This window comes from Prionailurus bengalensis, chromosome B3 (genome assembly GCF_016509475.1).
Source record: "Prionailurus bengalensis isolate Pbe53 chromosome B3, Fcat_Pben_1.1_paternal_pri, whole genome shotgun sequence".
Lineage (NCBI taxonomy): Eukaryota > Metazoa > Chordata > Mammalia > Carnivora > Felidae > Prionailurus > Prionailurus bengalensis.
This window is the reverse complement of record NC_057355.1, coordinates 103,529,602-103,556,039: the sequence shown is the minus strand read 5'-3', so window position 1 is coordinate 103,556,039 and position 26,438 is coordinate 103,529,602. Positions and strand designations below refer to the sequence as shown.

Genomic DNA, 26,438 nt, shown 5'->3' with positions numbered 1-26,438 from the left:
ACAAATATTGTATGATTTCACTTATATAAAGTACCCAGACTAGTCAAATTCACAGAAACAAAGTAGAATGGTTGTTACCAGGGGCTTGGGGCGGGGGGGGGGGGGGGAATGGGAAATTACTGTTTAATGGGTACAGAGTTTCTGTTGGGGAAGATGAAAAATTCCTGAGATGACTAGTGATGATGGTTGCATAAGAATGTAAATGTACTTAATGCCACAGAACTATACACTTAAAAATGGTAAAATGGTAAATGTTATTGTATATTTTGCCACAATAAAATAAAATTTAAAACTCTCTATCACCTCCCAAAAATTCTCTATCAGCTCCCACAATTCTTTTCTTACACTTGAAATATTCCTTTGCAAATTCTTTTGTAAACTGTTCCTACAGAATACCTCATATGCTGGTATTCTTCAGGGTAGTACCTTTAATTTAAACAATTCCCTTGGATGTGCTTATCTATACCCGTGACTTCAACACTATTTTCACACTTACAGCTTCCAAGTCTATATTCTAGCCTTATGCATCTGCACTTACATATCCTATTGCATCCTAAATTGCTCTTTATGTAAGTGGCCCCCCATAGGAACCTGAAACACAACCTGAAAGCATTCTCCTCTCCATATACATCCACTCTCAATATTCCCTATCTTAGTGCTACCAACCACCTACCAATCAGGGGTTGGCAAACTTTTTCTGTAAAGGTCCAAACATTAAATATGTTTGCATATCCATACAGACTCTATCAAAACTCTCTGAGGCGCCTGGGTGGCTCAGTCAGTTAAGTATCCAACTCTTGATTTTGGCTCAGGTCATGATCTCACAGTTCATGGGATCGAGCCCCTCGTTGGGCTCTGTGCTGAGCATGGAGCTTGCTTGAGATTCTCTCACTCCCTCTCTGACTGTCCCTCCCCCCCCCACTCTCTCTCTCAAAATAAATGAATAAATTAAATTTTAAAGAGAATTAAAACTACTCATCTGCTGTTGCAGTATGAAAGCCAGCCATACACATACGTTAATGGATGAGTATGGCTGCATTCAAAAAAACTTCATTTCTAGACAAAGAGGTTTGCATTTCATGTAATTTCCACATTTAACAAAATATTATTCTTCTTTGGATTTTTTTCGAATCACTGAAAACATAAAAACTATTCTTGGCTCATGGACCATAAAAAACAGAAAGCAGGCCAGATTTGGCTCCAAGATTTTAGTATGCCAACCCTGAGAAACTTAAAACTTGGATAATCAGTCTTGATTCTGCCTTCTCCTTTATCTGCCATACCTCATTCAATTAAGATTAGTCATGTTGTTTTTACTTTATAGACCTCTTTAATCTACTTTTTCTTAAGTAGGCTCCCGGTCCAATGTGGGGCTTGAACCCACGACCTTGAGATCAAGAGTAGGATGTTCTACCAACTGAGAGCCAGCCAGGTGCCCCTTTAATCTACTTTCTATTTCTTCTGTCACTAACACAGTTCAGTCCTCCAATTTAACTTTGGAAAACAATAATCTCATAACTAGATTATCTACATTAAATACTACTCCATAAAACTTGCCCTCCCCAAGTTCTGCCAAAGACATCTTTCTAAAATATAAATATGACCAGACCATGTAAACTGACCAGCTTGAAAAATTTTCAACAATGGCTAAACTATAACACCCCAGCTCCTTAACGCTGTGTACAAAACCCATCATGATCTAGCCCCTACATGTCTTTTCATCTTTGTGTCCTACCACTCCCAACCTCCTATCTCATGGTTCAAAAATACACTGTACTCCTATCTCTATCTTTCTAAGTGACATTCTGAGAGTATGGAATGAGACCCACCAAGCTGCTTGGTGAAGTGACTCAGTGCCTGGAAGACCTCAGGCATCGTCTCCTCTGTAAAGCTCTACCTCTGATCCCCATAAGTAGTAGTTGTTTAGGCATCTGCATTTCTTGTATACTTCAAACATCTCTTATGTAAGTCACATTTCATTACTGGCTTACACGTCCTTCTCCCCAGTAAAATAGAAGTGCTTACTCTGATTTCTCTAGCATCATGCCTTGATCATAGCTGGCAAACAAATATTTAAAATCCAATATAACGAATTCAACACTCCACAAGACACACAAACAACTTAATGGTAAACACAAGTCCTTTCATAGAAACTGTTTGTAGTTTCACACATCATGACACCATCTCTCATGGGCTTTCCATTACATCTGTTAACCCCTCTACCTAGAATATCCTATCCCACCCTTCCCAGCCACCCAAAAACCAGCTAGTACTTACGTAACCTCTAAGGTTAATTTTAGGCATTACATCCTCTAAGTGATCCACTTAGAACTCCTACACTGGTTTAGACATATCAAGATCATTATATTAAACATTTTACAATAATTATTTATGTTCATGTCTACAGTTTGAAAACGCACTAGTTTTATCTCTGCAGCCCTATTACCTAGTATAATGCCTAGTATAAAATAGCTGTATGAAAAACATTTGCAAAATTAAAGACAAAAACGGTATCTATCTTTTCATCTTTAATTCCTAACACACTAATTAGAAAATGTAAGTTTCTAACTGCTGATATTTATAGGTCCTTACTAGTTCCAGTAAAACAGTTGAATTTTATATATTTCCATTAAGCTTCTTTTCCATATTTCTAATATAAAGTTTAGTTTTAAATGCTGTTTTATGATCAATAATTTTATCAGCATTTAATGTTAATGAAAGCAAACACACAGTGAAAATGACAATGTTCTTGGTTTCAGACTCCATATTTTTAACATTTTGTATACACACCTAACAAAGTATCTAAATTTCAAGCTCTGAAGTCATTAAAACAAATACAATCATACAATAAAGTTGAATAGATTATAATACCGCTTCCATTTTTAGACTTCTTCTGCCCTGGTTTCTTCTTTGAGGCAGCTGCTTCAGAAGGGGGGGTGGGCTGTTTAGTAACTGGGACAGGTTCTACTTTTTTGCCTGGAATCTTTGACACATCACTTTCTTTGGTGACCTGTTCTTCTAGTACAGGCTTGTGTTTCTTTTCCTTCTTCTTTCTTTCTCTGACACTACTTGAAGTTTCAACTACATTCAGTGGAACAGGTACAACTTGCTCATCTTCTACAGCCAAGGCATCAGATAATTTAAAGTCCCGGGGTACACTCTCAGAATCAGATTCAGGGAGGTTCCCATTCTGGATTTCTTTCTTTTTATTCTTTTTCTTTTCTGCCTTCTTTTTATCGGTTTTGGTAGGAATAAGCTTTTGTTCTCTTTTCTGTTTTGCAAGAACTTCATCATATAATGTTTCTTTCATGAAAAGCCAGAAGAAGAGGAAAATTACTGTAATAACTACTGAAGGAATAAGGACAATAAAATATGTTGATTCATAAAACTCCATGGTGCTTTTGTTAATGTGATCCTATAAAACCTAAATGGGGGGGCATGGGGGGGGAGAGAAAAAACAAAAACTTTAGTCAGCATAATACAAATTAAACACAAAACCTCTGCTCTTTCAAGTAGCATTTCAGATCTAACCTGGTGTACAAATCTAAGCAGGTTACAATTGTTTAAATCACATACTTAATTATTTTGCCATCTACAATTCAAATATACTATGAAATAAAAATGTGTGGTAATAATTAGAGTGTAATATATCCTATACTTTTAAACCAAATGAAAAGATCTTCATGGGAGGAAAAAAAAAAAAAACTCTAGACATCCATTACTTTTTTCCCCAAACATCAACTTTTGACATTTTATTAGTACTTAGCTTTTTTCCTCTTATTGCACTGTTGACCAATACTACTATATGTGGAAACAGAAGCCATCAACTGTTACCAAAACACTGGATATTCATTAAAAGTACCATACTTTGGGGTCCCTGGGTGGCTCAGTCAGTTAAGCATCCAATTCTTGATTTTGGTTCAGGTTATGATCTCAGGGTTCATGAGTTCGAGCCCTGCACTGGGCTCTGCACTATCAGAGCAGAGCCTGCTGGAATTTTCTCTCCTTCTCTCTCTGCCCATCCCCTGCTTGCACACTCGCTCTCAAAAAAAACCCAAAAGGTACCATACTTTTAATTGCAAAAAAAAAAAAAGAGAGAGAGAGGGAGAGAAAAATGGTTCATCTCATCATTTAGAAATTTAAGCCCATTCACCAACTGCTAGTACCTTTATTCCAACAACTAACAGCCTCATGATATAAGTGAGATACATCACAGATATAGAAACATACTACAGCCAAATCAAAATGTTAGGCTCTGTCATTCAGTATTGAAATAAATTACAAATTAGATGCATTTCCTGATTTTTTTTTCAGGGTACCCCTTACTACAAACTAAATTATACTGCAAAAAACAAAGCTGGCCATAATAATCTTTTCTAAATGCTAAAAGATAAGAGAGGCCTTGCCTCACCAACAGAGTATCAGTCTTACTTTTAGATTAACCCAACAGCTATAGAAAATAAAGGTATGGTCTGATTACTCAGATCTGCCTTGAACATAGACACTATAATCCCTCATCTGAAAGGTAGTTACAGCTAAAACTATACTTCAAAGTAAGAATGGTTCTGATGTTTAGGCTCTAGATATCAATATTCCTATAAATATGTATAAGCCACATAAATATGGCTTGTATCCTTATAACTCCTATCACATTTGTTGTGGAAAAAAGGCAAGGTATGTAATGCAGATGAAATTAAACCCATGGACATGCTTAAGGTAAAGCTATGTAAATTCTACTTTTGCACTTTTAATGTGTAAATGAATCTGAGAATCTTAAGTTCTTAAAATTATCCATCTGAAGTCTCAAAAACGGTAATGATTAAAGAAACAAAATTCTACCTAAACAGAAATATTCTAAGAATTATTTTAGACCTTAGAAAACAGCAGCTTTAAAGTTGAATAAATCTGAGTTTAATGAATTTAAGACTTCATCAGAACCATTTTAATAGGACTCATGAGTTTTCCAAGACAAAATAAAGCTATTCACAGTAGTCTCTGTTAACTGTCAAGATAAACAGACCTAGAAATCTTATGTTTATGACAAACTTAAGCACATTTAGTTTAACTTTGTCTTTCAACTTCCTTATATCTCATTTTAAAATGTGGAGTATACTTTTTTCAAGTTATACCAACAATGACTTAAGTCGGAAAATAGTGAGAAGTGGAACCTGAAAATTGTTGTTTTATTAGGCACACTCTTGATCTTTATGATTAAAACAGCATTTGTTACCATTTCACATTTCCATAGGCAATTTTTTTAATGGTGTTACAACCCTAGACTTAGACAAGGTTTTAAAAGGTTGAAGGGGAACAGGAATCACGTGCTAACAAAATACTAAAAGAAACTTTATACAGAATTGTTCTTCCCTGATAAGTCATGAACTCTCCAGGTTTTTAACTAATCAGACATATTTTACTGTGTCTAAGTGTTACTTGTCAACCAGAAATGCTTTCAAGGAGCAGAGACCACGTTTTATCTTTGGTTTTTTGTTTGTTTAAACATTACCATCCACAGGCTACACACAGCCTGTCCAAGTTAGCTGGGGAGGTTGGGGGAGAAAAAGAACAAAACAATGAGTTAAAACTTGGATTTTTGCTTTGGGGAAGAAAAGCCACAAAGGCATTTACCAGCAGCCACAGATGCTGGGGGGGGGGGGGGGGGGTCAAGTCAAAGTCAGAAAGACCTTGAACAGCAAACTGCAGCCATGTGTAGCCTAGGTCTCAGGAGAGCAAAATCTATGATTAAAGCAAGAAGCAGACATTCAAGGGAAAGAGCCCATGAGACCACAAGAACTCTAAAACACAGATTCTTCGAATGTTCTGATGATTTTCTGGTTCCCTTTTCCAGGTCTCATAAAAGCCTGGAGGAATCATGATTCCCATTTCTGGATTTTCATAAGATTCCCTTCACACAATTCAATTCCCCTTCTCTTGAACTTACTTTCTGCACCTAGAGAGGTCTAACCAGAACACCAAGACAAATTTAAAGTCAAGAAAATGCTTGTATTTCTTTAATCCAATAATCCTGAATTTTTTTTTTTCAACGTTTATTTATTTTTGGGACAGAGAGAGACAGAGCATGAACGGGGGAGGGGCAGAGAGAGAGGGAGACACAGAATCGGAAACAGGCTCCAGGCTCCGAGCCATCAGCCCAGAGCCTGACACGGGGCTCAAACTCACGGACCGAGAGATCATGACCTGGCTGAAGTCGGACGCTTAACCGACTGCACCATCCAGGCCCCCCACCAATAATCCTGAATTTTTAAACCAAGAAATTTGCAAGGAAAAGCAGCACATATAAAGATGTTCACAGCAACATTATATATAATATGAAAACTGAGGCATAAAATATCCAACATCAGAATGGGTTCAATTAGCAAATACCAACACAATAAAATATTGCTATTAAAACTGTAAAATCAAAAAAAAGCCTTTAATAAGATTTCTTGTCAATTCAGTATAACTAAATAGTCAAAAATCGTAATTTTGCTTGTATGATCAAAATTTTTTACATATAATAGGCAATATCAAGATGATTAAACAAAGAGGTGTATCAGGGCTCCTGGCTGGCTGAGTCGGTTAAGTGTCCAACTCTTGATTTCAGCTCAGGTCATGATCTCATGGTTCACAAAATCGAGCCCTGCATCAGGTTCTGCGTTGAGTGTGGAGCCTGCTTGAGATTCTCTCTCCCTCTCCCTCTGCCCCTCCCAAGTGCATGAACACTCCTTATCTATCTCTCACTCTAAAAAAAACAAAAAAGAGTTGTGCCAGAATCATGGTTGCAGTCTCATCTGCCTTAATATTTTAGTTTTACACTTTGTAATTTTTAAGAGATATTCATAAAATGTTTAATTCTTTGCTTAATTCAAAAAATGGCAAAGTGAGTAAGTACTAAAATATCAATAATAAACCATAGTTTCACATTATACACATGGGTATAAGAGTAATATAAGGAGAGAAAAGAGACAAAGGGGGCCTGGGAATGAAATCCAGAAAAATACAGAGAAGAACAAACAAAGGTAGCAAGAGATTTTATTTTACGTGGGGCAGGGGAAGACCATGAAAAAAATAAAAGGAAAGGGTAGGAGGGGTTGAGACAAAGTTAATTTAGCTCAAGGTGAAAGGAATCAGGTTGCTAAAATTTTCTCAGTCCATAATATACAACTCAACATGTTTTGTTGAGTTGATATAACATGTAGACAATTAGCAGCTCAGGTTTTGAGATGACAGCATAAGTCCCAAAGTTAATAATTTCTCCATATTCCCTTTGTAATATTAATGAGCTTTTTACCTCATACCTTCCACCTTAACAGATTCCAGTCTGAATATAATTAATGGCCAATGGTGGACAAGTAAAGTAGGAGTGAGATAACCATGGAATCATAATAAACACATTCCATACCAGTGGCTTTAATCTTTTATTTAGACATAAATCCTTCAAGAAATTGATAAAAGACCAATCCACTTTCCCAAAACTAAAGAATACACACTAAGGTGGATCCCACATTTAAAATCCTGCTCTAGAATAAGAGATGAGTTTTCATCCCTGCCCTACCAATAAAGAACTTAAAATTAAAAAAAAAAAAAGTTAACAGGATGGAAAAACAATATATAAAAATTCTGTCTCATTTGAGTATGTATTATGATTCTGTGTTTCAAGTAAATATGTATTATGAATGCTAATCAAATAATTTTAAGATTCCATGTACTTGTCTTATTCTAACTTAATTTGTTCATACAAAAATTGAGCTGCATTACTCAGTTAAGTACTATACATTTCTCAGAAGGTTCAACAACTTTTTAGTATTGATAACGTAAAACCTAAAATTTCAAATGATTTACAAATAAAATCTAGGAGCAATTACTACGATTTCAACCACATTGCTTAATTAAAAATGATATAACTAGACATAATAACAGGCTTAGATAAGTGCAGGACATCTACAGAAACATCACACGTTTAAACATACCACCTGGCTGGCTCAGTCAATAGAGCACATGACTCTTGATCTCAGGGTTGTAAGTTTGAGCCCCACATTGGATACAGAGATCATTTAAAAATAAAAAAATCTTAGGGATGCCTGGGTGGCTCAGTTGGTTAAGCGTCCAATTTCTGCTCAGGTCATGATCATGGTTCATGAGTTCAAGCCCTGCATCGGGCTCTCTATTGTCAGCACAGAGCCCACTTTGTATCCTCTGTGCCCCCCCCCCCGCCCCTACCCCACTCACACTTTTTCAAAAATAAACATTAAAAAAATAATAATTAAAAAAAATTGGGGCACCCAGTGCCTCAGTCAGTTTAAGTGTCTGACTTTGGCTCAGGTCATGATCTCAAAGTTTATGAATTCAAGCCCCATGTGGAGCTCTGTGCTGACAGCTTGAAACTTGGAGACTGCTTCAGATTCTGTGTCTCCCTCTCTCTCTCTGCCCCTTCCCTACTCGCGTGCTTGCTCTCAAAATTAAATAAAAATTTAAAAAATTTAAAAAATCTTTAAAATAAAAATCACACCATTTAAAATAATTAAGACAGTGTAATGCAGCAAAATACACTACAATAACAAAAAAACTAAAAACTACTTATGCTGAGCACAATTACATATATATAGATATAACCTGAGACTATACAGAGAAAGTGAGAGTCATTTTTTAGAGTGAGATTACAAATATTTTTAATGTACAGCTAGCTGACCTTCGAACAACACAGGTTTCAACTGTGTAGGTGGTCCACATACACACAGCTTTTTGTCAATACATACATCAACTTATATTATCTATAAATATAATACAGTGCTATAATGTATTTTCTCTTCCTTATAACATCTTAAGAAACATATTCTTTAGCTTACTTTACTGTAAGAATACAGCATATAATCATATAACACATAAAATATGTCAACTGTTACCAGGAAGGCTCCCAGTCAACAATAGGCTATTAGTTAAGTTTTGGGGTAGTCAATTTAAACGGGGATCTTCGATTGCCTCAAACCCCTGCTTAACTGTTGAACTTTTTAAATTTCTTCTACATCAAAACAGAAATTTAAGTAACCATCCTGAATGCACATTACACTCTTAAAAGTTTAAATAAACACAAAGAGGGGTGCCTGGGTGGCTCAGTCGGTTAAGTGTCCGGCCCTTGATTTTGGCTCAGGTCATGATCCCAGGGTCGTGGGATGGAGCCCCACATAAGGCTCCATGCTCAGTGTGGACCTGCTGAAGATTTTCTCTCCTTCTGTCCCCTCCCCCACTCACACGCACCCCCCTTCAAAATAAATAAATAAACACACAAAAAGGAATTGCTTACATGTTATGAGGAGGGAAAACTAAAGCAGTCTGGTCAGTATACTACTGAACTTCACGTAAACATAAGAGTTTGAATTCTACTTTCTTACTACCATGGCATTTCAGGTACTCTTGCTTCTGCCATCATTTTCTTTAAACTAAAAGATTAAAACATAGGGCAAAACTTAATTTTATAAATTCTTCTGTTCTTCAATTGTTAAAATTTTGTCAACTGGGATGACTCAAAGAACTATTAGGAAAAATGTAACAAAATTCAAAACTAAAATCCAAACAAACTGAAAGTCAATTTTTTCCCACTGATGTACACCAAACAACATACTAGTAGGTCGGCATGTCTGATAGATAGATAGATAGATAGATAGATAGATAGATAGATAGATAAATGGCAATCAATTGAGGGAATGGTAGTTTTCAACCCAAGAATATGAAATTTCAAAGAAGCTCCTGTATAATACTGTCTGGACAACTAAATAAACCCACCTTTAAAACATATACAGGCTCCCAGAGTAGCCTTCAGAGGCTTTACTCAATATACAACATAGTTAAAATTTTATAAGTAGCTGTGAAGCCTATGCTGAAAACTCTTATTACAGGTTCTTTATAAAAACAGTGCTCATATAAAAAAAAAAAATCTGTAACCTGATCACACTGAATCTAAATAGTCTGCATTCCAAACATGCCACTATTCATACCATGTTTCCCTTCCTTTAAATCCACAATAACATCTTACAGTTATTATTTTAAATGTACAAGTTAATCTTTTTAAGAAAAACAGTTTATGGCAAGTACTCTACAATGATAAAGTCTATTATCTGGTGGACCAGTATCATTTAATCAGATTTCCATTCCACAACAGAAGTATCTATAATATTTTCTGAACTCTTACTAAAATTTAGGAGTAGACATTGTGTTGTTACTAATCTTCAAATACAATATGCATGTTATATTCCAGACACATCCTAAGCAAAATTAAGTATTTTTTTAATCTATCTATTTACTGGGGGTGGAGGGGTGGCAGAGAGAGAGGATCCCAGGCAGGCTTAGCACTGTCAGCGCAGAGCCCAATGTGGGGCTCAAACTCATGAACTGTGAGATTATAACCTGAGATAAAACCAAGAGTTTTTCACTTAACCAGTTGAGCCACCCAGGTACCCCACAAAAGTAAACTTTAAAACCAATGAATAGCAACATAATAAAGCATTAAAATGAAGTTGAGAATCTTGACTTTTGGTCCCAATTCAGCCTTGGCTCCAGGGGTCTTTTCTTACAAAGTTCTTAATGTTCAAATTATCTGCATGACCTTGGAATACCAAGCCAAAAAATGTAAGTGGTTCCAAGTTGGTGGTGCCCACAGTGCCTGTGGCTAGAAGTAAATGCCCATCCTTTCTGGTGGAATGCTCCCTTAAGCCAGGCTCCTCCAGATTTCCAAAGACTGTCATCCAGATAAAAGCTCACCATCCAAAATGACAGAACATAAGATAAGCTACTAGGAGCAAGAGGCAACAAAAACAAACTAAGGAATTAGATCCCTTTAAGATTTAAGATACTGGAACTAATAGATTACAACATACACTCATAGACAAATAAGAGGGAACTGGGAAAATACAGGCTCACAGAGTAGCCTGGGTAGATATGAATCAAACAGAACTTCTACAAATAAAAAATATCAAAATTTTAAATCCAATGGACAAGTGAACATAAATGCAAGGAGGCCAATTAAAATTAATATTTTAATAGGCCAAAGAGATCTGATGAGAGTGAATTAAGTCAATGCAGACAGACACAATTGGGTGGAACAACTAACAGGGACAAGGTAACTCTTAAGAGCACAAAGTGAGGGAGGAGTCTACCACAATTCTTCATTTCTAACTTAGAAGGGTCCATAAATGGATAAACCACTTGCCAAGATCAAGAATACAGGAATGGGTTCATGTCTGGGAGTTTTAGACATGATTTTGAATACGAAATACAAGCAGGTGGAGAAGATCAGCAGTCAATGGAGACAAAATCAGCAGTAAGAAGCTACCACAGGTTCTGAATCAAGAAACCGAAAAGTCACTTTTCAAACAAGTCCTATCACACCTCCTCCCTACAGTCAAACCTAAAAAACTTTGCCTTATCCTCTGTTTGAAATCTTCACTTATCCTTTAAAACTCAGCTCAAATCATACCTATGAATATATCTTTACAACTACGGTCTTCCACAATAGGTTTTCATTCATTCTAGAGTCACTTAGCACCAATTATATGTCAGCACTGTTTTCTAGGATTCTCTAAAATAAACAACAATAAAAAAAGAAAAGCTACAATCCTTGCCCTTTTATGTCCATCATTCTACTAAAGGGAAGACAGGCCTGCAATTAATACACAGTATAGGAGATAGGAAAATACATGACATAATTGAGCAAGAACAATAAGGACAGTGTAATTCAAGTACAATAAAGATAAAAAGTAGAAGATGAAGTTAAAGAGACCATGTGAAGGGGACAGGCACAGCAAACAAATCATGCAGTCTCTTAAAGGCAACTAGAGGGACTACGGCTTGGACTCTGAGTAACATGGGAAACTAGTAAAGGGTTCTGAGTATAAAAAGATGTAGGGGAAGCTGAAAGCAGGGAAAACTGTTAAGAGACAAGTGAAATAATCTAAGCAGGAGATGATTAGAGCAAGTTGGTGACAAGGGGAGTAGTAAGAAGTTGTCAAATTCTGCATACATTTTGAAAGTAGAGACCAGATGATTTGCTGAGAACTAGAATCTGGGGCATGAGAGTACAAGCAAAGACAATGTCAACTCCAAAAATTTTAGACTATGCCAAACAACAGAGTTGTCCTCTACTGAGATGAGAGAAATGTGCAAAGGACATGACCGGGGTTGAAGATTAGGAGGTAGCTTTTAGAGAGGTGGAGATGCCCAGCAGATAGCTAAACAAGAGTATGTGACAGGTGAGACCTGCAGGCTGGAGATACAAATTTAGGGGTATTCAGCAAAATGAATTATATACTTAAAGCCAATTAAAGAAAATCAGGAGGATGCTACCCTAGTGGCTAAACAGTGTTATCAAGGAGGAGAGACCAATCAACTTTATCAAATGGTGTTGGTAATAAAGTACAATGAAAGCTAGAAAGTGACTGCTGGGTTTAGCAACACAGACTTCACTGGTGATTTTGGCCAAAGCAGTAGAATAGTTGTGATCAAAACCTGACTAAAATGAATTCAAAAGTAAGTACTCCAGCAAGTGTGGACAACTCTTTAGAGGAGATTTTCTATGAAGAGATGAGAGAAATGAAATGGAAGCTGGAAGGATATATGAGCTTGAGAGCTTGAGTTTTAAAAATAGAAGAAACTACAGCATGTTAATATGCTGACAAAGATGATCCAGTAGAAACGGTAAGACCGATGATGCAGGAGAATGAAGGACAATGCTTTCAAATGGCAAGAAAGAATAGGATTTGATGTACAAGTAGAAAGCATGGCCTTAGATGGAAGTACAATCTTCTGTAAAAACATAAGGAAGAAAGAGTATATAGGCACAGGCAAGGAAGTAGATACGGTATAGAAGTTTGTGAAAATCCTCTTCCTCAATGCTACTATTTTCTTAATGAAATGGGAAACAAAGTTGCAGTCCAGAGAAAGAGTAAAAATGGTGGTATTGGAGGACACACAGAAATACATTATGGTTACTATATTGTTAAATTTGTATTCCTTATAAACTTTGATTCTCCAGTTAAATTTAAAAACTTGAATGGAGAATGCAGGATGCTTAGCAGTGTTGTACAAATTGATTTGCCGACTTTAAATGATCTTGTTGCAGAAGTAAAGCACATATTATCTATAAACCAGAGCATAAAAAAACCAAAACTGAGTCTCCATGTGGCTCTACTCTTCCAGCTCAAATACCATTCCTACAGCTAGTTCTCCTCCTCAAACCCTAGAGTACTTAACTCTCTAGGTACACATTCACAGAATTCTGTGACATAGGAGACAATCTAACAATTAAAAGGAGACCACAGTATACTACAATGTGATAAAGTTAAAAGAACAGATAGTAGTGGAAATTCATCTAAAACAGATCCAAATAAATAAAAATTTAGTTTACATTATTTCAAGTCAGTAAAGGCTACTGATCATTTACATCAAAAAACATCCAAAGTTTTAAACATAAGAAAATGTATAAAGTACTTAAGAAAATGCAAGAAAATAAAAAGATTCAATCTGTTTTGTAGTTGTATATGGTTAAAAGTTTACAGGTGTATTACACCTGCAATGATTTTTAAAAACTTGATTCTTCAAATTAATAAGAAAAAGAAAAGAGAAAAACCAAACATTAGCCATTTCCTCAAACGGCCATCAAAATACAAAAACCCATCTAAATTTCCACTCTCTCGTCAGTCACTACACCAAAAGTATAATGGCCCCAGAGCCCACAGTACAATTGTAAACTTATCTTTTAAAGCAAGAGGGAAAAAACTCAAAGTAACTAAAAGATAATCTAGTAAATGAAACAGAGTTGCCTGACATGGGAACTCCATTTACAGTAACTTGTCTAAAATTAACTTTATAGACTACGCTGAAATCTCAAAGCTGTGGTGCAATTTCTCCTTTTAAACTGCAACACAGTTATTTCTATGACTCACACCTTATTCACATACTTCTTAAGTTATTTCAAGCAATACCCATTCTGAAGTACTGCTACCCTAATCTGAAACAAATTCAACTAATGCCAGAGATGAGTAATAAAATTTAATTTCTCCAATAGATATGTCACAATATATGAAACTTCTATTTTTTTAGCCAAACTTTTTTTTTTCTATAACACAAGAATAGATAAATCAGTATGGACCGCTCTTTCAAGAAATTAAAAAAGATCTACAAAGCTGGTAGCTGCTGAAAGTTAAACCAGTATCTTTCAGACTTCTGCTTCCCTAGAAAGCCCAAACTAGTCCATTTTCTCAGGAAGCAACACTGCTCATTTAAAGATACCTCCACAGGCAGGTTAAAAGTTTATTTGTAAAGAAATCTAACTTTTGATAACCAGACAAATCAAAAGCTTTATTTAATACAAAAAGCACACTTTAAATACTCAGTATTTCAAATCAATAGTTTCCAAAGACAAAACATAAATCAAAATTGTTCAAACATTAATATTAGAACATGAAATTCACATCAACAATGTAATTGTAAAATAGCTGTACCATATACAGAAGACTTCCTTCCCCTAACATCTACAATCCTAACTTTTACTTTTTCACACAATTTTTGGGTTTGTTAGAAAGGCCACATAATCCAATTAGCCATTCAAAGATTGAACCCAGCTGAATCATCAGTGAGCCTACTTGAAAACCTGGGATGAACACTTCCCCAAATCCCCTTTTATATCTTTAGAAAGCTACTAGAACATTTTTCCTAGTTTCGATCCAAAATCTTCTCTCCCTGTAACTTCATTCTGTGGTCCTATTTCCGCCTAACCTCACCAAATAGGTCCATTCCCACTACCAAAAAGTAGTTTTAATAACTGGTATCTGGCAGCAATTAAACTTACCAGCAAACAAAACTTACTTCAAAACCTGTCATCCCTTAGGAAAGTCTGACTGGAGTTTTAAAGTTGAACATAATAGGCTGCTAAAATAACTTTTAAGTGCATCAACTTAGGTCACTCAACAATGAAAGTACTAAAATGATAAAATGTGTTTATTCTTGCCTATTCCCAAACTAAAAAACATCATTTTACAAACTAAAAATGAAATGCAAATGACAAGAATGTCAAATACTACTCAAAAACACTCTGAGGGAACTACTAAAAAAGCTTCACTTATTAAACAAGAATTTTTAAAACGTGCCCAAGAACAGCCAAATAAACACAGTAGAAATAGACCAAATACATATGAAAAGTTTAGTATATAATCAACAAGCCATTTCAAGTCAACATGTAAAAAATGTAGATTAATAAGTAGTACTGACACAAATGACAGCCATTTTCAGGGGAAACGAAGTCCCTACACCTCAGTAACATAAATTTTGGTTTTAACAGTTTAAAAATTAAACCAGGAAAGAACTAGAAGACACAAGTCTATTTCTCTGCATTGTAAAATAATTCTATTTCGTAAAAGGCTTTTCTTGGTCTCATGTAAAACCTAGTGCTGTAAAGGAAAAGCCTGGGAAATCTGACTAGAAAACATGTTAAAGATTTGTATGGCAAAAGAAAAGTGACTCAATTCCAAAAAACGACCAAGGTCTGATTGCCTTAACCCCTTTTAACCCCTTAAAATGTGAGAAAAAGACACCAAAAACCATAAAATACCTAGGAATAAATCTAATAAAAGAAGTGAAAATCTATACACTGAAACTATAGAAAGTTTATGAAAAGAAATTGAAGATACAAACAAATGGAAAAATATTCCATGCTCCAGGATAGGAAGAGCAAATATTGTCAAAATGTCAATACTATCCAAAGCAATCTACATATTTAGTGCAATACCTATCAAAATAACAGCTCTGGCATTCTTCACAGAGCTAGAACAAACAACCCTAAATTTGTATGGAATCAGAAAAGACCCCGAATAGCCAAAGCAATCTTGAATAAGAAAACCAAAGCAGGAAGCATCCCAGACTTGAAGCTGTATTACAAAGCTGTAATCAAGAGAATATGGTACTGCCACAAGAACGGACACTCAGATCAATGGAACAGAATAGAGAACCCAGAAATGGGCCCACAAATGTATGGCCAACTAACCTTTGACAAAGCAGGAAAGAATATTCAATGGAATAAAGACAGTCTCTTCAGTAAGTGGTGCTGGGAAAACTGGACAGCGACAAGCAGAAAAATGAACCTGGACCACTTTCTCACACCTACACAAAAATAAAGTCAAAATGGATGAAAGACCTAAATGTAAGACAGGAAGCCATCAAAATCCTCAAGGAGAAAGCAGGCAAAAACCTCTTTGACCTTGGCCGCAGAAACTTCCTACTCAACACGTCTCCAGAGGCAAGGGAAACAAAAGCAAAATGAACTACTGAGACCTCATCAAAATAAAAAGCTTCTGCACAGCAAAGAAACAAGCAGCAAAACTAAAAGACAACACACAGAATGGGAGAATATTTTTGCAAATGACATATCAGATAAAGCGTTAGTATCCAAAATCTATAAAGAACTTATCAAACTCAACACCCAAAAAACAAATAATCCAGTGAAGAAATGGGCAAAAGACATGAATAGACACTTCAAAGAAGACATCCAGATGGCCAACTGACACATGAAAAAATGTTCAACATCACTCATCATCAGGGAAACACAAATCGAAACCACAATGAGATACCACCTCACACCTGTCAGAATGGCTCACATTGACAACTCAGGCAACAACAGATGTTGGCGAGGATGCGGAGAAAGAGGATCTCTTTTGCACTGCTGGTGGGAATGCAAACTGGTGCAGCCACTCTGGAAAACAGTATGGAGGTTCCTCAAAAAATTAAAAATAGAACTACCCTAAGACCCAGAAATTGCACTACTAAGTATTTATCCAAGTGATACAGGTATGCTGTTTTGAAGGGGCACATGCACCCCACTTCTATGGTGTTTTTGGCAGCACTATCAACAATAACCAAAGGATGGAAAGAGCCCAAATGTCCATTGATGGATGAACGGATAAAGATGTGGTATATATATATACAATGGAGTACTACACGGCAATCAAAAAGAATGAAATCTTGCCATTTGCAACTACGTGGATGGAACTGGAGGGTATCATGCTAAGTGAAATTAGAGAAAGACAAATATCATAGAACTTCACTCATATGAGGACTTTAAGATACAACACAGATGAACGGAAGGGAAGTAAAAAAAATATAAAAACAGGGAGGGGGACAAAAACATAAGAGACTCTGAAATATGGAGAACAAACAGAGGGTTACTGGAGGGGGTTGTGGGAGGGGGGATGGGCTAAATGGGTAAGGGGCATTAAAGAATCTATTCCTGAAATCATCATTGCACTATATGCTAACTTGGAGGTAAATTAAAAAAACAAATTAAAAAAATGTGAGAAAAAGATAAACCCAAAAGGACATGTTTAGAAGGTTCTCAAAGGAAAAAAAAGACATCCACTAAGTGTATTTTTAAATAATGCAACCTCGGTCACATTAAATTAATTTCTATTAAGTGCAAATTCACACTCAGGCTGGCAGGGCAGGAAAATGTGCAAATGAGGATCAAAAGGGTATGGAGGATCATGACTATGGTGGTTTCACCAATGTACACTTGTGTCACAATTGATCATACTGTATGCTTTAAATATATGCCATTTATTGTGTGTCAACTACACCTCGATAAAACTGTCTAAAAAAAGTAACACATGGACCAGGGAGTATGAAACACAACACTCTGATTTAGTGTTAGTCTGATTATAACTACTAGTACGATCTTAAAGAAAAATTTGGAAAAATCTTAAAGTATAAAAATAGTACATACCCTTCAACAGAGAAAATTCATTTTCTTGTTAAAACTACTACTAGATATCTATATACTATAGATATAATCACACAATTACAAAGATATACCCAGAAGTGTTCACTGTTAGCAATATAACTTTGTAAAAACTAAAAACCTATGTCCGGCATTAGGGAAATGACTAAATAAGCCTGTGGTAGCCTCACATGTAATATGGTCACTAAAAAAATATATTGTAAATAAATCAAACATACATAAAAAGCAAGTTGTAGAGTGGTACAGAGAGAAAATTCCCTTTTACATGACAGAATCATGCTCATACATGCTTAGAAAATTCCCAGGACACATGAGAAACCATTAACTCTACGGCAACTTCTTGGTGCTTTTCTTAGTAACTTTTCATCTTACATCCTTCAAAACGTTTACATTTTCCCATCATGCACACATATTAGTTTTATAACATAAGGTAAATTTAATTATATTTTTAAATTATGAATTAAATTGTGACTTTTACTGATATTTTAAATGTTTTATTTACTTTTGGAAGAGAGAGAGAGAGAACGAGCACCAGGGAGGGGCAGAGAGAGGGGGACAGAGGTTCTGAAGCAGGCTGACAGCAGAGCCCTATGTGAGGCTCAAACTCATGAGCCAAAGCCAGACACTCAACCAACTGAGCCACCCAGGCGCCCTAAATTGCAACTTTTAAAAACTAAATTGAGGAATCCATGTCTACCCATATGAGCAAAAACTCTTCCAATTAAATATAACAAAAACTGTTTTGCTCTAAAATAGACAAATTTTCTGGTAATTAAGGGAAATCCTAAGGAAGAGGGAAAATCAAATGGGAAATGAAAGGTAAAGACACTTAAGGTAAAGACACAAGACACTGAACTGCAGCTGGAAAAGGGGAAATGAGGTATGAAAAACAGACTTTCAAGAGGTCTACAGTCAGCAAAGGGTAAATTAAGAGGAAAAGAGAAAGCTTGTCCCACTTTTCCTACCACTCAAAAGCTAAAAAAAAAAAAAAAAAAGTTTTCATAAAGGTTTTATAACCATGGGCTCTGAGATTCGCATCCACAGTCTCTGCCAGTCCAGAATACTCTCACCTCTTCTACCAAAAATTAGTTAAACAAAAGTAGTGCCAAGGTCATGAAATCCTCTGGGAAAAAAATTCCTTCTACCCAATCTAGCCTGCACAGTACAGCATTTTCAGATACACCCCTGCTGAAGGTAAACTTACAAACAGGGATTATACCCCCAAGAATCCCAAACAGAAAAATGTGAGAGACTATAAAAAATTTTTTAGGTATTAGATGCATAAAAGAAATCACACAAAGAATTAAAAGACCAGAGAATTAAAAGAATATAAAAGACCAGAGAGATTAGAAAGAACTGAGGAAATTACAAATCATGTTAAGAGCATTCATACACATAAGAAAGACACACAGACTTTTAAAACTGAAGAATTACCAAACAGAAAGATCTTGATAAAAACTGATGGTTTAAAACAACATTCACTCAAGATTTTTACTTACTTCTTACACACTAAGGTTAGATGTAGTCCTATTGTAGTCCTATTAAAAGGTTTACTTACACTACTGAAAGTTTAACATGCCAAATGAGTGACTCTCCTACTGACTGCATGGTCTTCTCTCCTACCTACTGTCTGTAAAACCAACACAGTGCTCAACGCATAGTACTGTGGAAATAGATGACTAAAAGGCAACCAGCAAGGGGGGGAAAAAGGTTTACTTCATGACATAAATAATTTCAAAACATAAATAATTGTATGGGTTTTTTTTATAACATATAAGGTAATCCTTGAGTCCTTCTCTTTCGATTTTCTTTCAAAATAAACCTTCAAAACTACAATACACACTAATCCTGTGTTCACCAGTACTCTGAAAAACAAAATCAAGGACTTTTTATCACCATATGGACTTCATTATGTTCTTGAAGCTGCAAAAGGAATACATAATGGAAAGTTAAAAATCAAATAGTCCAGATAAAACTACCATAAACTGGAAACAGGTACAACTTTTATATTTTAACAAACATTTAAACCTACAAGAGCCAAAAAACAAGTTGTGTTTTGGGGTTTTTTCCTATTGATGCTATTGATTTGACATCACTCCTAATAAGCAACCTAAACAAAAAACAGTAAGTTACCTTATTAAGAACAATCTCTGAGAAAAAGTCAAGTCTCTGAGATTTCACCAACTGAGTTTCCACACTCTTAAACTGTTTATAAACTATCTAGTTAACATAATCAAAACACTGAATACAGTGCACCTTCAAAATTTGTGATTGCAAAGACTCCCTTCCAGACAACAGAAATATATTTTAAGAAGTTCGAAGGAGATACAAGAAATCTAAAATATAGTCACAAGAAAACAATCCCATTCATAATAGCACCAGAAACAATAAAATACTCAAGAATAAATGCAACCAAGGAAATGAAAGATGTAAACACTGAAAGCTGTTAGACAATGAAAGAATTGAAGAAAATACAAATATATGGGAAGATACCATGTGTTCAAGGAATAGAAGAATATTGTTAAAATGTCCATACTGTCCTAAGCCTTAGAGCTATAGATTCAATGCAATCTCTATCAAAATTCTACCAGCATGTCTTACAGAAATAAACCATCCTAAATTTCATGTGGAACCGCAGAAGACCCTGAATAGCCAAAACAATCTTGAGAAAGAAGAACAAAGCTGGAGGCATCACACTTCCTGATTTCAAACTATACTACAAGGCTACAGTAATCAAAATAACATAGTAGTAGAATAAAAACAGATACATAAAGCAATGGGACAGAATCAAGGACCCAGAAATAAGCTCACACATATCTGGTCAATTAGTATTTGACAAGGGAGTTAAGAATACTCAATGGGGAAAAGATAGTCTTTTCAACAAACAGTGCAGAGGAAACGGGATATTCACATGTAAAAGAATAAACTGAACTCCTATCTTACAACACTCACAAAAATTAATTTGAAATGAATTAAAGGTTTAAATGTGAAACTACTAGAAGAAAACATAAGGACAAGGCTCCTTGACATTGGTGTTGGCAATGATTTTTGGATAGGATGCCAAAAGCACAACAAACAAAAGCAAAAATCAACAGGACTACATCAAACTAAAAACTTCTGTATAGCAAAAGAAACTACCACCAAAATGAAAAAGTAACCTGTGGAATGGGATGAAAATATTTGTAAACTCAGTATCAAATAAGGGGTTAATATCCAAATTATGTATGGAATTCCTACAACTCAACAACAACAACAACAAATCAATTTAAAAAATGGGCAAAAGGGGCGCCTGGCTGGCTCAGTCAGTTAAGCATCAGACTTTGGCACAGGTCATAATCTCACAGTCCATGAGTTCGAGCCCCGCTGTCAGGCTTTGTGCTTACAGCTCCTAGCCTGGAGCCTGCTTCAGATTCTGTGTCTCCCTCTCTCTCTGCCCCTCCCCTGCTTGCCCTCTGTCTCTTTCAAAACTAAACAAACATTAAAAAAAAAATTTTTTTTTTAATTTTTAATGGGCAAAGGACCTGAATGGACATTTTTCCAAAGAAGATATACAAATGGCCAACAGGCACATGAAAAGGTGCTCAATATCACTAATCACCAGGAAAATGAAAATCAAAACCACAATGAAATATCACCTTTGACCTGTCAGAATGGCTATTATCAAAAAGACAGATAACATGCACCGGCAAGGCTATGCAGACAACACCCTGCTGGTGGGAATGCAAACTGGTATAGCCCTATGGAAAACAGTACAAAGGTTCCTCAAAAATCCAAACTCATACATACAGAAAGTAGATTGGTGGTTACAAAGAGAGGGAGGGAGAATTGGTGAAGGTGGTCAAAGGGCACAAGCTTCCAATGACAAGATGAGTAAGTTCTGGGGATCTAATGAACAACATTGGGGCTACAGTTAACAATACTACATACTTGAAAGTTACCAGTAAATCTTAAAAGTTCTCACTGCAAAAAACAACAAAACGTAAAAAATAACTGTATGAGGTGATGGATATATTTACTAACCTTATTTGCAAAGTATACATATATCGAATCATTACACTATACTTTACATAATGTTATCTCAATTACACTTTCATAATGCTGGAAAAAAATAAATAAAATAAAATAGAGCCATAAGAAGAGGCTCCTATCCTAAAGCTATTCTGTTCTGCAGACTGGGCTTAGAAACCATGTTTACAAGACAACCTTAAGAGCCATGTGACGATAGATACTGCCTTCAAAAGACCGTACACAGCTGCCACAATTCTACATTTCAAGATCTATAAAAGACTTGTTTTATTAGAAGATGCCTGAAGAATCAAAAAAAAAAAAAAAAAAGGTAAAAGCTGCCATGTACTGAAAAGAGCAGGAAGTAGTCAAACTAAAATTGGTGAATTCATTATGGATAAATCCAAAGTCACTAACTAAAAAATTTAGGTGCATCAAAAGTCATTCAGTATAAACAAGTCATTCCAATATCCCTTTCTCTCTCTCTCTCTCTTTTTGTTTTAAATACAAAAGGCTTACTAAATCAGGAAAACCCAATACACATTATAGAATGACTGATTCTGGCAGAACAGTTGATAAAGTAGACAAGCTACCTTTGAAGACAAGATATAATGAACATGACTGAATGGTAGTACCAATCAAGGAATAGTTAAAAGGTTAAATGATCATATCCCAAAGATGCCAATTAATGTTTTAGAAAGTGCCTTAATCACCTATCAAAGGACTCTCTGTTCTCTGCCTGAACTTACTTACATTTTAATAAATTTCTTGAATAAGTCAGTTTATGATGATGTGTTAAACATAAGAATATCTCAAACGAGGAATGAAAACAAAGGATAAACCAACTAAATAATGTTTCATAAAGTAAGATTTTTATTTTATCCTTTGCCACCAAACTCTTCAGTTCCCCAGCTGGAAGAGCAGAAATTCCAGTAGCAGTAGCTAGCTTAGATAAGGAGGGATACCATGTTATTTCAGTCTACAGATTTATCTCAGATAATAAATTGTTCAGGGGTACCTGGGTAACTTAGTAGGTTACGTGTCCGACTCTTGATTTCATCTCAGGTCATGACTCACAGTTCATGAGATCAAGCCCTGCACTGGGCTCCTCGATGACAACACCGAGACTGCTTTGGATTCTCTCTCTCTCCCTCTCTCTGTCCCTCCCCTGCTTATGCATTCTCTCTCAAAATAAATTCTATTAAAATAAATAAATAAATAATTAACTGGTTTTCATGAAAATGGCTCTTGAAAAGTACTACTTTTCTAACAATGGCTTTTTTTTTTTTTTTTGTATTAGGGACTGTTCACCTAAATGCACACTAAATATTCTACAGTAAAATTTCAACATTATGATTTCAGTTAAAGACATGCTCAACAATTTATTTAACATAATGGTTTCCAACTATATCATACATATCGATGTACTACACACAACTGGATGAACCCAGCACATTTTGCTTTGTACACATATGCCAGTCAAGAGGACCGCAGAGCTAGCATCTTCTACAACTCTTCCATCGTTTCTGCCTGGCTTCTATTTCCGCACTGTTTAAAGGACTTGTGTTTGGCCTTTATTCCTCTGAAGGTGCTTATCTGAGCCATAATTTGACTTTCAAGTGCAAATAAAATTGTTTTTAAATGTTTATTCATTTTTTGAGAGAGTGCGAGCAGGGGAGGGGCAGAGAGAGAGGGAGTACAGCATCCAAGCAGGCTCCTGGCTCTGAGCTGTCAGCACAGAGACCCACACGGGGCTTGAACTCACGAACTGTGAGATCATGACCTGAGCCAAAGTCAGACACTTAACCAACTGAGCCATCCAAGCGCCACTCAAGTGCAGATAAAATGCAAGATAACCCTGAGCTCCAAAAATGCTGAAATTAGTGCAGAAAACAGTACAAAAAGAATAAACTTTCCAAAGAGTAACACCCCACCAACCACCACCAAGTTTTCTCTTCCCTCCTTTGGTATGATATGCCTTCATTTTACCTATTACATTTTACATTCAAAGTGTATTTCTTTTCAAATTGTTTCTATTTACATTAACTCATCTTCATTGCTAGATTAATATTTTCTTACATGTGAAATTGGTCAGTTGAGATGGAACACAACATACCTTACCATTAAAATTAATGGAATATGTTTTCATGTAATAGCTTTTCGCTTAGCAGCAGGGTTGTCAAGAATGAATTCAAGATATTAAAGCAAGGATAAATACATTTGATTCTGAGTTCAATAAGAGTTTAGAGGGCAAGGGACACCAGTTCTATCTCAAAAAGAAAAAATTATTCAGCCTCAGCTAGACTAGCAAGGGATACCTATACACCAAAATAGACTAAAGAAACATAGGATGAGTGAGATCAACTAGTAGGAATAAGAATCACACTTCAAGGCTTAAAGATTTTAATTGTAATCATAACAAATTAGTGTGATACTAAAATCAAATTTATTCTAAAGAGTTGAATAATAACCCAACAAGATTAAAAGAAGGCAGAGTTGAGCAAAGGAAGGGAACAGATCACAGAACTAGAGCAGTCAGGATACTGTGAACTGAGCTTCAAAAAACAAATTAGGAGGGGCACCTGGATGGCTCAGTTGGTTAGGCAGTTAAGAGCCTGACTCCTGGTTTAGGCTCAGGTCATGATCTCATAGTTCAGGGGTCCAAGCCTTTCCTAGGGCTCTGTGATGACACAGTGGAGTGTACTTGAGATTCTTTCTCTCCCTCTCTCTCTGCCCCTCTCCTGTGTGCACACACGCACATTCTCTGTCTCTCTCTCTCTCAAATAAATTTAAAAAATAGGAATAGGTAAAAATGAAGATGAAGACTCCCATAAGGATGGTTTTATTCCAAACACTTAAAATGACAGATAAAACATTCACATCTCCCCATAACTGTAAATATCTTTTCAGTTATTCTGTGATTGATGTTTTTTTTTAAATGTTCATTTGTTTTTGAGAGCGTGTGCGCACGCGCGCGCACACACACACACGCATGCACAAGTCGGGGAGGGGCAAAGAGAGAGGGAAACAGAATCAGAACTAGGCTCCAGGCTCTGAGCTGTCAACCCAGATTCCAACATGGGGCTCAAACTGTGATTGATATATTTGTCTCCTTTCATCATCCTTGTTTCTCTTTTTATTATTCAGTTTCTTATAATTCTTAGAATTTGGGGTTGGAAAAACCATGTAGCTGGTGTAGAGATGCCTAGTATAAATAGGTTGTTAGCATCTTCATAGTATTTAACAAGTCTTTAGTCCTTTTTATTTCCAATAAATTGGTAAATTTAGAGGCTACATCGGATTCAGGATTATGACTTGAGTGTAAGACTACAGCACAGACAACGTGGCATATTTCCAAAAGTATGTATCTAATGTCCAGATGTCTCCCCTTTTGTAGTGATTATTAGCAGCTACTGGTTATCCTTGCCTAGACATTATTAGGGAGATGCAAATTGGTGGTATTCTAAGTCTATCATTCTTTCTTGATTAGGTAGAATACATCTATACAAATTTCTTCCCTGACCTGAGAAACAATTCATATGAGTAGGATAAATGCTTCTATTTACCAATTGTCAAAATAATAAGCTGGTCCAACAGCAATTAATTAAGGTTTTTAAAAAAAAAATGTTGTAGTATGGATTCACAGGTTAAACACATTTGATTGGTTTCAATTCATTAGTTATTACCTTTATTGATGTTCAAATTCCCTTTTGGCCAATGGGATCCTATTCAGGACGGCTCCTAAGTTGTTTCAACACTACCCTCATACTTTTTGCCTCTATTGCTTCAGGTATGTTCTAGTCTGTGGCAAACAGACTCTAAAGTGGTCCTCATGGTCTCTGCCACTTGGGTGTTCTCACCCTTGTGCAATCTCTTGGTAAGGGTGAGTGAGATCTGTGACTTGCTTCATAGCAATAAAGTATGGCAAAGGTGACAGGATGTAATTGATTACATATACATGATTATGATACTTAAGACTGTAACCCATGTTACTTAGGACATGCTTCGTCTCCCTTAATGGCTTTGAAGAAGCAAGCTGCCGTGTTGGTAAGCTTCCTATGGAGAAAGCCATGGAGCAAGGAGCTAAAAACAGCCTCCTGGACAATAACCAGCAAGAAACTGAGGCTTTCGCTTAGGCAGCCTGTAAAGTACTGAATGCTACCAACAATTACATGAACTTGGAAGCATATTTTTCCCCAGCTAAGCCTCACATGAGACCCCAGCCTTGGTCAACACCCTAACAGTAACTCTGTGAAACACTGTAGACCCAGTTAAACTCCTGACCCACAGAATCCATGGTATAATAAATGTGTGTTGTTTTAAGTATCTAACCCTGTATCATACTGTAACAGAAACTAATCATTAAATTTTAAGTTTGTCTCATACATTTCCTGCTTAGACTGAGAAAATGCCCATTTTGAGCACTAATTTACTTTTATTGTGAAAGGTATTTAAAGACCACAATATAGGCACCAGGAGTGCTTTTTGCTACTAAGGCAGTCATTATTTCTAGGTCTTCTTAGTCAAGAAGGACCAGAAAATGTATATATTTTAAGCTAAATTATTGCATGAGGGCATATACAACGTTTCACTAAAATTAGTACTATGGAGTTTTTATGTCATTTCACTGACCTTAACACTACATCTGTTTTCAACA

The 26,438-nt window shown here is 35.9% G+C and overlaps 1 protein-coding gene across 8 annotated transcripts in view; it reads right to left on the bottom strand.

Moving 5' to 3' along the window:
- KTN1 (kinectin 1) overlaps positions 1-26,438 on the bottom strand; it is a 110,367-nt gene that overhangs the window by 70,173 nt on the left and 13,756 nt on the right. For all 8 annotated transcript variants that reach the window (XM_043556225.1, XM_043556228.1, XM_043556229.1 and 5 more), the window contains exon 2: positions 2,872-3,424. In XM_043556225.1, coding sequence (XP_043412160.1) covers positions 2,872-3,394 — 523 coding nt within the window. In that variant the 5' untranslated portion in view covers positions 3,395-3,424. The remainder of the gene's footprint in view (positions 1-2,871; positions 3,425-26,438) is intronic.